Consider the following 15562-nt stretch of genomic DNA (forward strand, 5'->3'; position numbering starts at 1 on the left):
GTTGAGAACATTTTTCACCCTAGCACTTTCAATTGTAGCAATTTACGTCACAGTCGCGTGGTATCTTATTACACAACCATCATTCAAAGCTCGTAAACTATCCAAAAATTCCGTTCTGGAGTAGGAAATGCGTGAAACATTTCCAAAAAAACGGAAGTATTTTTTTAGAAAAAGAAGTCTGAATCGTGTTTTTTTAGAGATACATTGACCTGGTCGCGTCGCGTGGCACTTACGCGATGCCACACGCTAAAGCTCGCGTGTATGTAAGATATATCGAAATCTTTAGCCTGTTGTATATACCCTTTACGACTTTTTCCCGCGTGATACGTGGGCTAGACACTTTTCCATCGACTTAGTGGCGTCGAGAGTCTCTAGAAAGATGGGCTCTCTGCCAAACTTTACCATTCGTTTCCACTTCACACCCACCCTTCCCTATGGAACGTTGATAGGTGGTAGATTCGTAAAGTCAGATGACAGAATCGATGCTGCCACCACCTGGAAGAGGGGCGAAGGTCTTCTTTTACCTTTCCATAAGGATTAAAGGCCCTCGACCTTTACGCTCGAGCAATTTCCAGTTACTTTCGTTGGCATGCAACCAACAAACGGACCAAAGTTTGAACACATAAGTTACATTCTTTATACCACCTTACGAATCGATACCTCCTAAACTCCTCGTTAAACAAGTGATAATTCACTACCCCACATTCCCTCTGACCTCATAATTTAGGAACTTAACTAACGTCTCTCTCGATTGTAACATGCCAAGCGCTAAATACTAAGAATATTCTGTTTTCGAACCCGGAATCACACGCTACAACTTTGACTCCTCTAGAAAGTATTTGTAGCTTGGCCCACTTCGTAGAATTTTGGATACTTTTTGGAGTGAGCCAAGCAACGAATCAAACGGGAGAAAGAACCGTTCAAGAATTTGGACAAAAAACAATAAGTTAAGTCACCGGTTTACCTTGAATCGTGTTGAAAACAACAGAACAAGAAAAAGTAAGATGGCGCCGAGAAGCAGGTAAATAGGGCAAATGAAACAACAGGGCATGAATATAATTCATAATAGAAGAGTATAATGTAATTAAAAATATACAACATAACCGGAAAGTTAAGAGTGAAACATAGCAGGAACAGGAAAACATAAGTGGAAACATGTGTCAGAAGGAAGAGTATAACAGAATGCATAACGTTAAAACATAATTAAATAACATAAGAAAAAATACTTAATATAATAACAGGAAAATGTGACATAATTAATGGTTATAAAAACATGCGTATAAGCTAAAAATATAGTTGATACGATCGTAGAAAACTTAACAGGATAGCAAGAAACATAACTGGAAACACAAAAAAATAAACTGGGAAATATAACACAAAAAATATTTCTAAGCTTAGTAACATAAATTTCATAAATTACAACACGCAAAATGTATATAATGCCCATTTATGTTACATTTTGCAAACTCGCCATCTATTTTGTTTATATCATAATCGAACGTTCTCACGCTAGTCGTAGAATTGGCGCTTCGGTAATTAAAAAAAAAATATGAAATTTTCGTTAATTTATTACATCAGGCAGCATACCACATAAAAATAAAGTCATAAAATGTGGTTATTAATGCTGTTTCGATGCGTTAAACCCCCTTTTCAGTGTCAAATCTAGAAAAATACAAAGTATAACTGTTAACTTTTCTATATAAATATAAGAAAATATATCGTGTTATATAAAGATTTAGTAATTTACATAAATTTTTATAACATAAATATCCTTCTGTTATGTAACTGAAGCTCTTCTTACAATTTGAGCGAGAGCCAAAAAATGGTGACATTAATTCTTTTTATTGATAAAATTAAAATGGGAGTATTGTTAAGTGTTGTTTATTCATAAAAAAATTGACGGGTTGTTTACAGTAATATTATCCCAACTGGTAGGCCGCGATTCCTAGGGGATTTGTGTGCTGATGAGTGATGCCATGTTGATTAGCCACCCTTTTTACCGTGTTACAAAAACACACTAAAAAAGGGTGGCCAATCAAAACAAAACTTAGTTTTACTCTTCCTCTTCCTAATTTTTCAGTGGAACAAAAGAATAAGGGTAGGAATTGTTTTCTATTGTGAGATGCAGGGAAGTAACATAGTGTAGGAGGATAGCTTACTTCAGACCATTTGCATGCCCTAAATAATTGTTAAGATATTGTATAAGGATTTCATCGCTAAAACTTCACATAAGAGTGCGAGTTAAGCACACAGGAAGGCGTTTTGTATATAATTTCATACATTGTGTTGCTTCATTGTAGTAATATCAAACAATTTGCATGTAAACGTTTCGATGTAAACACTTAAAAACAAGATAGTTACTGTTAAGACATGGAATAAAAGTATTAAATTCATAGATTTAAATTATAGACAGACATATAGACAGGCAAACGTAAGTAGATGCCTTGTTAATGATGTAACCGAATTATCTAAATTGAGTCGTGTAATTTTAGATTAAACGTCACTTTTGATGCCATTCTTCAAAGGATAGTAACGAAAGGGTTGAAGAAAAATATGCAAATTTTTATTTTGTTTTCAATATTTTGTATGAAATTTTCCTCAAATTGTGTTATTCTCAATGTTACGTACGTCAAGGCGGTCAAGGTTGACACGATTATTTTTTCCGTTACGTCAAGTTACTAGTGCATTAAACATACATTAAGTTCAATGTTCAACATGTTAAACACGTCGCAACAGTTTTTCAATTTTGAATAAAGATACACAGAAAAAGAACTGAAATTAGAAAACCATTAATCGGCTTTAAAAAAAACGATCAAAAATTTACTTTTAGCTAATTAAAGATTTAAATTTTTAAAATTGACCAATTAACAATCGAGCGTTTTAAATTCAAATCGTCAATAACCAATCGACACTCGCCGATTTTAATTTAACGTTCTTATGACGCACGTTTAAATTCAAATTAAAGAATGTTGATTGGTTATCATCGATTCAAAATTTCGAGTTTGAATTACAAATATGAATAAATAAATTAATAATATATTTTCTCCCCTTTCTTCCGTGCCGTACTTTTATACATATTTTACGATAAAGTACGTCCGAATGTCTGCTCGTAAATTGTATAAAAAATTATTTCGATCGATTTTTTTTATGTTTTGTATTATTCATTTCCTCGAGAGTTGATTTCGAAACGAATTCCATTTACTCCAGATGGTTCACATTAAAAAAAGAAAAAAAAACTATTGAATGTTCGCGGCTCTTAATATGGCTCCTTGGAGATATTTATGAGTTACACGAGTTAACAAACATAAAAATATTATTCATCCGAGTGCGTTCCCTCTACTCCGTGTGAATTAATTAATTAGGTCGCTGAGCAATTCATAAATGGGACCACTTTTACGGGCATTAACCGTGATACAATTCGTTGAATGTCGCTTTTTTCCCATATTCTAACTCTCCCCTCTTGTGGAGGTCTTTTCTAATCATGGGTTCGGCTAGGCCCACAATGGGGGTGAGGGACGGGCCCTCTCTCTTGAAGAATTGCTCGCCCGGAATGGATTCAGGGTCCCCTAGAGAGATAGAATAAGGCCTTAACCACCTCGGCTATGATATCACTTTTTTGGGTTCTAAATCTCTCGGAATTGAAAGAAGAAAACAAGAATTATAAACGTAGAGTTTATAATTCTGTAGAATAAGCGGCTTACGTGACAACAATCACGATTGACTGTTCTTGAAACGAAAACGCTAATCAGTTACCGTATCCTGCGAAATATTAACCAATTAGCGATGCCAAATTCGAATTAACTAATGCTGATTGGTCAAATTCGAATTTAAATTTTGATGGCGAAAATATTTTCTAGAAACGAAATAGATGAGCAATTATGGGCTTATTACTGAAGAGGAGCATCACAAGGCCTCTCTTATCGTAATTTTCTCTTTAATCATCATCATCTTATAAGATCGGGTGGACAATTTGCTATCTTCCCACAATCTTCATGCGTCATCTTCCATTCTCAGTCTGATCCCTCCACCTCTTCCTGGATCTTTTTGTTCCGTTCTTCTTCCATCGTCATTTTCGTGTTTGCGGTATAAATTGGCCTAAATTTTGGGTGGAAATTTCGTAAGAGGTCTTTCTAAACGCCAACCCGATGCTTATATGATTCAATTCTGGATGATGGATCTCAATCGCTTGCGTTAAGCGATTGGCGACTTTTACCAAGCGATTTCTAGCGAGTAGAAAGTGCATTTCTGAAGCAAATCGATGACGTAGAGCGCATTCTGCAACCATATCCTCCAGTTCGGTATCTGCTCGAGCGCCAATCTCCAACTTTTTATCGATCGCAACGTTACATCATCGGTAACGAAACACGTAACATTGCGGCGAATCGCTATGGACAACGCGAGAATGTGCAGCTAATCGCGGGTATTATAAACCCGAAAGGGGGATGAGTGTGATTCTGATGACGTATCCGCGGATCGGGGGGGTGAGAAATTCTAGAAAGGATGAATGGGAGATGCGCGTTGACGGAGTGAAGCCACGCACGCTCAGAAGAAAGGACAATCACCCTTCTGTCGTAGGCGAGTTCGATCGGTTGGAATGCGGCGAAGCGCTTCGTTCCGAAAACATCCAATTCTGTGTTTATAAAAAAAATGGAGGAGGAGGAGGAGGAGGAGGGAGAAAAATTGACGCGATGCGGTCGAACTCCCGCGCCGTTCTCGCCTATATTTTAAAATTCGCGATTCGGGTGAGGAGAAAACACAAAGCGCATTGTAATTCTCTATCCATTTGAATAAAACTGTAGACATTCTGTGTGTTTGTGTGTGTACTCCCGTGACGTCATGTCCGTTTCACTATCGCTATCGCTTATCGTCCCGTAACTTTAGCGAGAGTGGACGGCGCGATGGCTTATCGTTGGTGGGGGTGGCGCGTCGCGAACCCGTTTAATCGGGCAGTATCGATGCGATGGTGGATATTTACTCGCTTTATCGATCCTGGGTTGTTTTGCGGGGGTGGAAATCCGATCGTCTCTAATTAAAGAGCTCCAGACCGTTAGATAAGCGAGCGTCTACCTTGTGTTGGCTTCGTAATAGGGAATTTAGAGAAATACTATTTTACTCCCCCATCAGATAGAGGACCGGCTTGGCAGCAAGGAAGAGGGGAAACCCCTAAGTGAGGTTTTTAAAACGGCGGGTGGTCCTCCTCCGGAAAGAACATTCGACGCGTCTTGGAAAGGTGCCAATTACATACATGTTACCCGATGGCGATCCGTTCTACTAGCCCACAGACGCTTATTGCGCGAGCATCCAGTCGATACCGACGGGTGGCATCGCCCTCGTTTGACCCCGAGATTGGTTTACGTTCCGGCGCGTCGCTTGCCTTCGCGCCACGCTGCGCGCCTTCGCTTCCCATCTCCCCTTCGTGTCGTATGGATCGCGTCCGGTACTGTTTACAGATTTAGCGGGCGTTCAAGGTCGAGCCGATCGGCGCGCGTGTTATTCTCGCGACACCTGGTGGCCGAAAAATGGAGAGTGGCCGCCGCCTCCTCCTATACTTCCGCTCTCCTCCGCCGTCCGACATTTGGCGCAACGAATATGTTAAACGTAATATTTCGATCGAGCCAATAGGCGGTCGGTTGTGCGTCAGGTGACGGTTGTTTACGGAAAGGAGCCAATGGGGGAAAGTTACGGGACGTCGGTTAAGCGTCGCGCCACGCCTCTTGGCCGCTGCGCGAAGAAGAGACGCCATCTAAGCTTCAGTTGGTGGATGTTGGTCTAACGACGCTCGCGCGATCGACAGCGGGCCATGTTTTGACAGTTGGAGCCGTACTTTCGTCACTTTACACAAGTTAGGGACAAGACCGTAGTAGAGATTAACCGTGGCGTACGGTGCGGAAAGGCGTTTTGAGATGCCACATCAGCGTGGAGGAAGAAATGGCGTACTGCAAGAAGCGGTGGTGGAAGATGACATGCAGCAGTACCAGGTCGTGATGGAGAACCACGATCCCACGGCCACCATGTGTTGTGTACCCGCCGGTTGCCACGTCGAAGAAGCCATCAACCTGGACTATCTGTCCGACGTCGTCAAGGTGATATGCAACAACGAACACTGCCAAGAAGGTCAGTTTATGCATAAATTATGCTTCGAACAGTGGGAGGAAACCGTGTTGACTTACTTACGTTCGACCGGGAGAGCCCGCAGCTGGAGCGAGAAGCAGAGATTACAGAACCTGTGGACCAAGAAGGGCTATGATCTGGCATACAAGGCGTGCGGTTGCAAGTGCGGCAAGGGACACCTGCGCAAGGATCTGGACTGGATGCCACCTTCCGTCAACGTGGACGACGTCAGCCGGAAGAAGAAGGGAAGGAAGAAGAAGAACGACAAGCCGGCTCTCACCCTCAACGGAAACGGAACCACCAAGCAGGCGGCTCTTCCCGCCATGAGGCTCCGAAGCTCTAGCATGTCCAGCACGGGTTCCGGTTCCGGTAGTCCCCCCAGTTCGGCATCGGCCGACTGCCCCCTGTCGCCCACCTTCGCCGCTTCCAAAAAATTCTTCGCCGATCGCCGCGAGAGGCACGGATCGGGTAGTATCTTCAGTAGGAGACAGGATTACAGCTCGTTTAACACCTTACCTCGACACAAGATCAACTCGTACCACATCAAAATGGAAGACGAAGGAAATCAGGGAAACGACGAAACGCGTTGCTTCATCCTCTCCACCCTCAGCGCCAATAAGATCAACCGCATCGCCTGCATCCTCTGCCACAACGCCATGATCATCTTCGACAGATATCCGCTAATCGACGGCACCTTTTTCCTCTCTCCTCGACAGCACAGCAAGAGCTCCGTCAACATGAAGGGCGACGGCAGGATGCAGTATCTCAACGCCGTGTGTATGGCGTGCCTCGAGGGTTGGAACACCACCCTTCGATGCCGTTACTGCCAGACCAGATGGAACGGCAGCGATCTCATACTCGGCACCATGTACTCCTACGACATATTGGCCGCCACTCCGTGCTGCTCCGAACGCCTTCGATGCAACAATTGCCACAGGATGGTCATACTACCCGAGCAGCGTTTACAGTTCTTCAGTGACTACAGTCACAGCTTGGCATGCCCTCACTGCGGTTATATCGACTTCCATTTTGTCAAGTCTCTATCCACTTACCACCGAAAGGAGCGTGAGTAGTTTTCGTCAATTTACGCGCGCCGAAAACAATACAAAAACAAACACTAGGTAGGCCGGGCGTCGTTTTCATTCAAAAGCACACTTTAAAGGTGACGGACACACGGTTTATTTCTTTCGTTTTTAAGTCTTTCGCGTAGAAATGCGCACCACAAAAGGCTCGATTATCCGCAGCTTTCTGACCTCCCATTTTGTTTTTTCTATTGTTATTTTGTGTGTTGTAACACTACGACACTCGGCCTGTTGTATCCGTCTTGTTTCGCCTAGGCCTACTATCGTGGTGGAGGCTGCGGGGTGATTGTCAAAAGTACAAATTCGACAGAAAATAAACAGAAATTACACTAGTTAACCACATAGTTTCTATAGGTCCACGCCATTTTTTTTATTTTGTCAATCTTCATATTGGGAGACTGGTTCTCCAAAGAAAAAAAAATACAAAAAAAATCTCGTAGGTGGTCGTTTCTGTTTAACAATTATTTTCAACAATTGATTAGTAACTAAAAAACAAAACAAACAATGAAGGTGGCTTAGTTACAAGTATATAAATAAATAAAAAATAAATAAATAAATGTTTTTTCGAAATCAAGGTGGTGGCTCGCCATTTTTCAAACGCACAAAGAAAATTACTAAAAAAAAAATAATGATGATGATAATAATAATTGTAGATTTAGGTCTGCCCCTTGACGTGGGTCGAACCAAAATTTTGTGATGTGTATCCGCTTGTGATGACGATTTGAGAAAAAATATATACATACAACAAAAAAAGAAAAAAAACAAATCGGAAATGTATTTTCTTATGATTATTGATTTCGATACGAAATTGCAGCTTGCTTTTCGGTACTTCTCCTCGGAGTAGGAGCCTCGTACATTTCGAAGTTTGCCTCCATATATATATATATTTTGTAGTCGTTCGGAAGTTTAGGTATGTAGCGGGTGGGAATTCTCCCTTTTTTCACCTCTCCCCCTCTCGTTTTACCAATTTTTTTTTCTAATTTTCGCTTTCGCCCTCGAAGTATCTTCGGGCGACACTTCTTTGTTTTGGCTCATTCCCGCTCGAACTGTGAACTATTGTAATGGAAGTGGAACACTCGGGTGTGGTCGTAAGTTACGTCATCCTCTAGCTGTTTGGGAACAAACAACTCTTGGCACTGTGCCAGAGCACGTGCCTGTCGGGCGAGAGAGACTGTTTCCTGCTGGATTTCTAACAAATCGACCCTTTCTGTTTCTCTAATTTTTTCCTATTGTTTCTAGTGTTTTAATTTTTGTTGTTGTTTTTTTTTCTCCCTCGACGTTCGAGCGTTTTTTTTTTCTTAAGAATTTTTGTCAAAATAAACAAAAAAAGGTATATGCAAACGAGTCGAGTCCTTTTATAAATAAATGAAATATATATATAATGTAGATTCACGCCCCCTTTAAAAAAAACAACGCTTTCTCGTCACGTTTCGAATATTCAGCGCTCGGATACTTATGTCTTGAAACGACGACCATCCATCCCGTTCCACCATCGATTTCACGTTTCGAACGTTATCGACATATACAGAAAAAAATTAATAATAATAAAAAAAAATAATAATACATATATCTAGATGTGTATCGTACACGATTCAATATATCGCTGAGCTTCGGTGCACTTCTCAGGGAATTGTCTCTGTTACGTTATCGCTCGGTCCGCCATTCCTCTCGTCTACTACGTAACACAACTTCTGTCGATGGTAATAATTAAAATAAAATAATAATAATAAAAAAGACAAGAGAAACCACACTACAAAAAAAAGCAGGCTTTAGGTTACGCTTCAATACACGTAATCAATTGTGACAAAAAGGAAACATTCCTGAGAACTGTACATCTCCCTCCTTCTATAAACTGGCCAATAAAGTAAAAGTTTTGGCTGCTATCTTGTGTTGTGTGTGTGTGTGTGTGTTGGTAAGGTTATTTAGAAACCCTTCCACCCCCCGTTCGCAGCGCCTAATTTGCACACGGTGCCGGGTTTCGGCAATTCTTGCCAAGGATCCGCTCGCGAGCGACTTTTTAACGTCTCTCCCCCCCTCTCTCTCGCCTGCCAGTAGAATTTACCTCTCCTGCTATTTCTGTCTGGCGGAGAAAACAGGAGGTCAAAGCCCGTCCGCGTTGACCTACTTACGGGTGCTGTGTTAAAATACGGCCTCTAATGGCGTTGAGTTACTTACTTCGTTGCTGTCACCCCTTAAAAATAAAATAAAAAATAATTTAAAAAATTCAGGCGGTTTTTTTTTGCTTTAGAAAGACCGCACCGTCTTCCCGCGCCCCGCGGCTATCGGTCGCGCGTCTTTTAAAAATGGCGAAAGGGAAACGGAGAAAGAATGGCGTTTGACATCTGGTGTTTCGAAATGTAGTGTAGACACGTTTTCCTTATCGGGTGTTGTTAAATAAAGCGCGTTGCAGTGGTGGTCCGAGTGGGTTTCAAGGTCACCCGATCGCGCGTCACGCGAGAGATCGGCGTTAATTTTATCGTAAAAGAAATCCGGTCGTCACGGAGATAAACTCGCCAGCTTTTATCGACGTATGCGGGCGAGACGCAATGTCAAGGATAACGGTGGCAAGGTAAGTGTACGGCGCGCTCGCCATCTGGCGGCGCCGTCGAGAAGCGCCGGTAATTAATGCGGCTTTTGCGGAATAAAAAACAAAAAGAAAAAATAACGCGTTACGCAATCGGAACCGAGAGTCTATTTTTATTCGGAGGATCAAGGACGCCTTTCGTGACTAATGGTCGATTTCCGGCCGGCGATTCATCCCAAACGAGCCCGTACGTTTCGATATACAAGATGGCGGATGATGACGGTGCGGACCTTCGATTCATTTTTTTTTTCGTTTCCTACCGAAAAATACTCCGTCGTGTGGGTTAAAATCCGAAAAATGCCATCTCGATCGAAGTACCTCCCACCTACAAAGATGGCCAATAGATAAAAGATTATGTGCTGTTTTTTCTTCTTTCCTATCGATTCGCGTGGATGAGGAGGAACTGAAAATCGATGGGAAAGTACAGTATATGGATTGAAGGAAGCTTCAAACTCGTGTACTGTAGTACATGACGTTTAACTTCCGAGATTTCAAGCTATTGCGTAAGACGAGGTTACGTGACAATTAGCAATGGGTTAGTAATAATATAAATAATAATAATGGGAGTCACGTGATCGTTTTTCTTGCTACGCCCGCTCTCGTTAAACACGTAAAATCTTTTAAGGGTATAGAAACACGTGTTTCGGAAGGGGGCATTTTGCTCACCGGAAGGAACGTCTGGAAATTTACATACAAAACTTCCGTCGTTCCCATTTGTGACCAACGTTTTTAATGAGGTTACGTAACAAAGTCGCGCGCAAAGTGGGGGGGAACACGCAGATGTTTTAAGATGCTCGAACCGGACTCGAATTACAGATTTTTTTTCGTGGTTTTCGGTAGATTCCGATGCCTCAAGGTCTTCACATTTACCATTCGGGCTTATACGAGACTCACGTGAGGAATTTCACGGCCTTTGCCAGTCACGTGCGGAATTTCGTCCCCCCTCTCGTCCGTGGATTTTGAGAAAACCGCACTCTTCCCGCAGAACAGGAAAACGTCCATTGAAGTTTGACTTCACCAACATTTCCTGGTGTTAAAATACATCTTCCGGTTCCGGATAATTTACCCGCGGTTTTGTGGCGCGAAACGACCCGTGCTATACGCCTTCCGGTGCAGACTCGTTGCATTCTTGGTGGTGTGCATTTAGCCGGGGCGTGAAAACTAATTTAGAATGGCAAAACCGGAGAGGGGGGACGATAAACTTTTGTATACTTTTTGATCTTGAATTAATTTAGTTTTTATTTTTACAACTTTATCTGCGTAATTGACACCGCGCCAGTCCTTCGACTGAGAGAACAAACAAATTTGAGGACGTCTGACGTGCCTATAACCCAATTTTATCGCGCATTCTTTCAATTTACTGATCCCCCATTTTTTAAATGGTGGTTCTTATTAATATCAAATGATAAATCTTATAAATAACTGCGTGTCTCTAATTTGCTATGACGTTTTCCATTCCCCATTCTACTAGTTGGGCGTGTGAACCGACTACCTGTCATCATCGACAGTGATGCGAGTGTGTGACCGTCTTTCCCATTCAGGCCTCGCTTTTTACCCCTCCAGCGGTACCATTATCCTCTCTGTACCATGACACTTAACGTAGATACGGATCTACGAACTTCTTGATAAAATTATCCTGTTATATTTGAAAAAAGGGGGCAAAAATCCCTACCAGTGGGGCCATAAAAAAGTTAATTTTAGCCTTTAAAAAAGAGTATTCTAATCTAATTTTTTCCCTGTCTTTGCGGGAGATCTGTATCAACAGCAAAAGAGTTCCACCCATAAACATCTCTAGTGTTGCATTTTTATTTTGAGAGAGGGAGAAAATAGGAAAATATGGCTGACAATTCGCAGAAACGCAGCATCTTCGAAGGACGCCATATTGAATGCATAAATATGCTAACGCATACTTTTATTTTCGCATTAATTAACTCGAAACTACGTCGAAGGATACTAGACTAACCCAACGTTCCTAGAAAAAAAAATACAATAAAAAAAAGGCATTAACACGTGACTAGGCCGTCGTCACTAGGCGTAACGTTTCCGTTGTTTCACCTGCCCTCAGCATCCCGCTGGTTTAATGGAAGGAACGATAAAAACAACCAGGCTGTCGTACACAATAGTTTCGTTGTATCGACGTATAGGTGAAGAATATATTATAATTTGAAGATAAATAAGGCTGGGATGATAACAGATTCGTGTAATTAAAAATCCTTCCCGTCTAGCAGACATAGTAACATAAAATCGACCGTTTTCGGTGACACGCTTCCACCCACGGAATATGGGTTCGTCGAATACACCCCAAAGGAGCCTCTCGAACTTGGAGGTTTCGCTTGAAGAGAACCGGACGTGCAACAGTTTCCCCCCTCTCGTCCTCCTTTGCTTGCTAAATTGTTTTGCATTTTCTTCTACGTACGAAGAAGGAAAAAAAAAATTGTTTTCTACGCCTACAAAACTCTACACCCCCCGTGTGCAGAGTAATAAAATTCTTTCCATCATTACAGGGTAAAAACTTCATCAAAATTTAATAAAATTTACATATTTTACTTCGTTATTCCATCGAATAAAACCTTATACAAAAATAAATTAATGGTTTCTAACAGAGATTTGATTGCAGCTTCTGTTACAATACACAAGTTCCTAATTGTTCTACTTCACTAGAAAGACGACGCCATTTTTTAAATTATCAATCAGGAATTTTGTTGCCGAATATTTTTCGTTAATACATTATTAATGTAGAGCGTTATATATAACTAGTTTTAATTAATAACACTAATTAAAACTAGTTAAACGAGTTGAAAGAATTGGGACGAAGGCAAGTTAAACTTTCATCCTTCTTAGACTTCTTAGCTGTAGAATTATAAATTCTGATTTTAGTAGTATTCATCCCCCTTTTCTTGGACTTCTTACTTGTCTACTAGGAATTTTCCCGGATATATCGGGCCCCCATTCCTTACCACCTCGCCGCCCCCGTTGTGGCCCTGGCCGAATTCACGATGTGTATGATTAAAGAGGCCCTCTTAGTGCCTATAGAGCGGAAAGAGTCAAAAATAATATATATAAAAAAGCTTGCCTGTGGGTAAAACTATTTCCGGCTTATGTCAGAAAGTTCCCGGTTTTACCTCATAAATTTACAAATTATATAAAAATTAATACAAATTGGCATGAAAATCGCTTAAAAAATGCAAAATAATTCTCTTATTTTTTAATACCTCAAACAGTAGAATTATAAAGAATAATGTATCTAATATTAGAATTTTTAACGTAGCTTAACACGTGGCCAAACAATATGGCGGTGGGCAACCGTTAAGAGGGTTCGGAGGTAAATTCTAAACAGTTTATTCTCATTCCTCAGTTAAACCTTTCTATAGTGAATTGGGTGTGTATATCGTGATTTTATTTCTATTTAAATATAACTAATTAAACGTTTTATAATTATTTAAACTAATTTTTTTACACGGTTCCTGCTCAATTTTCCCTATAAACTCGCTCGTGGATGACGTATGAGAAGAAAATAAAGCTATGCTACGCCATTTTTACTTCTTGGATAATTATAAAAACGTTTTAAATTAACTTTTTGTTCTGGTATCCTGTATAAATTTTCTATTTATAAAATGAATACGAGATCATACGCCATTTTTTTTTTTTTAATTCCTCAAAACATTTATAGCTTTATGATCAAATAGTAAAGTATTTTACAATTATTACCGTATGAGGAATCCGGATTCGAACCCAGTCATGATTTTCCATAAGTGACACCCTTCCCCATTACACTTATTTGTGTGGTTCGACCCCAATGCGGGTTGAACCTGCCTAGTCTTTTGTCTCAAAGAAATTCAAATCGAATCTTAGGAAATTCTTTGAGATGTGAAAGGAACTAAATTAATCAAAAGCAGATAATAAGAAAGAATAAAATAGGTTCGAGTTTTTTGTATTGTCCACCATTATAAGTTCTTTAGGAGGTACAGTACAATAAAAAAGGGTCCGGCTGGATAGCCGATGCGGTTAAATCATCATCCTATTGCTCTTGAGTATCCGAGATCGAATCTAGGGAATTATTCGAGGAGTGGTCTATCCTGAATACGGCAGGCTCCATCACCCATTACTTCATTGTGGGCCTAGCCAAATGTATAATGGGTATGATTAAAACGGTCCGCATAATGACTGGGGGCGGAGAGTCAAAAATAAAAACAAAAAAAATCTCCATTTGCCACGTTGTAAATGCAAAAAGAAGAATTACAGTATTCTGTTTTTCTGTTCTTTTTTAGACAAACAGCTTTATAGCCAAGCAATTAAAGCAGCTAGGATGATTGCTCGCTATACTAAAGGATCCAGATTCGAATTGCTAGCACGGGTTTCGAGTGAATTGGGTCTTATCATTTACTTGAAGATACCTGTTAGGCTATTTACCTGCATAACGTGGCCACTGGGACCTGAACTAATTTTTGACCATGTTAATTAAGGAGCCTCTAAGTGCCAACGGGCAGGATAAATACGCGTATATAATAAATATTATAACAATTACGGAAATTTTTCCATAGTTTAGTATTGATTCATTTATTTTACGAAAATTCGAGAGAAATTATCTTTCTAAGTATAACAAATTGAATAAACAACAAGATAATATAAAGTATGTAATTAACCGACATATTGCAGCTGGTATACTTTTCATAACAGATACAGTTAAAAAATGTTAATCTGATAGAAAATTTTATATCGTTTGTACAAAGCTGCTTCATTGTTTTGCAATAATTTATATATCCATTATTTTTATTTATTTATTTTTAAAATTTGTCCTATATTTAAATGCAACCTTCCATACTGTATTTGGTCTCTGTACAGTTTAGTCAATTAAAAATAATTTTATATATAAATAAAAATATAATTTTATTTTTCCTCTTATAAACTAAATCAAAATTTACTCAAAATTGTAAAAAGAAAATTAATTTAAATTCGAAAATAACTTTAGATTAACTATTTATTAACTAGTGCGTGCGTAGCTTTATACAAACAAAATGGCGTCTAAAAATATCATAAATATTTCGATTTTAATTCTATTTGTTACGTTAATTTGATGTTATGCTTTAATTTTATTTCATAAATTTTAATTTGTAGTATTAAACGGATTTAATAATTAAAAATTATTATGTCAAATGTTTATGGATTCTTAAATCATTTTTTTATTTATTATAACTTTTTAGATTTTATTTATTTTGTTTTTCGAAATTCTTAAATTATTCTTACATATTGATAAAAATTAAAATGAATTTAATATCAAGCCGTAATCATTTTATTCAAAGATCTGTGATCGAATCGAGCCGATCCTCATTCGGCGAATTTTCGGGCATCCCGCTTTGGTTCGTCGATTCTCATTCTTCAAATTTATACTCGAACCTATTATGGTTTCGGTTAACTAATGACACAATTTTTCTTTCGGCATAACTTTGCTGATAAATTATTTAATTAAATATGACGCAATTAAATTAAAAGACCATGGAAATTTAATTTTTGATTCATAAAACATATTTAAATTACCAAATTCAACGTAAGAAGAGGGCGTATTTCTTTTCAACGTGTTTTTAATTTAATTTTATTTATAATTATACAATATAGGAATAATTATTAAATTTATTTTTACTCATGTCCCTTATCTTGTTACGCTCGCAAAATCGTTTGTACCTCACACTTGGTAAGCGCACATTCGTCACACTCTAATTATAGCCAGACAGAAGCACTCTTATTAATTCTACTCTACTAAAAAGCAATAGAATAGTTAAATAAATGT

General features: G+C 39.3%; 1 protein-coding gene across 1 annotated transcript; it reads left to right on the forward strand.

Moving 5' to 3' along the window:
- The first annotated feature begins 5709 nt into the window (after positions 1-5709).
- Positions 5710-9076, forward strand: LOC111641125 (headcase protein-like). Its single transcript, XM_023387248.1, has one exon. The coding sequence runs from the start codon at positions 5904-5906 to the stop codon at positions 7182-7184; it is 1281 nt and encodes a 426-aa protein (XP_023243016.1). The 5' UTR covers positions 5710-5903; the 3' UTR covers positions 7185-9076.
- The last annotated feature ends 6486 nt before the right edge of the window (positions 9077-15562 follow it).

Source organism: Centruroides sculpturatus, unplaced genomic scaffold (genome assembly GCF_000671375.1).
Source record: "Centruroides sculpturatus isolate CEXI.00-Female unplaced genomic scaffold, Cexi_2.0 scaffold785, whole genome shotgun sequence".
Classification (NCBI taxonomy): domain Eukaryota; kingdom Metazoa; phylum Arthropoda; class Arachnida; order Scorpiones; family Buthidae; genus Centruroides; species Centruroides sculpturatus.

Coding starts and splice junctions, on each gene's coding strand:
- LOC111641125 (XM_023387248.1), top strand. CDS start 5,904: ATGCCACATCAGCGTGGAGGAAGAAATGGCGTACTGCAAGAAGCGGTG.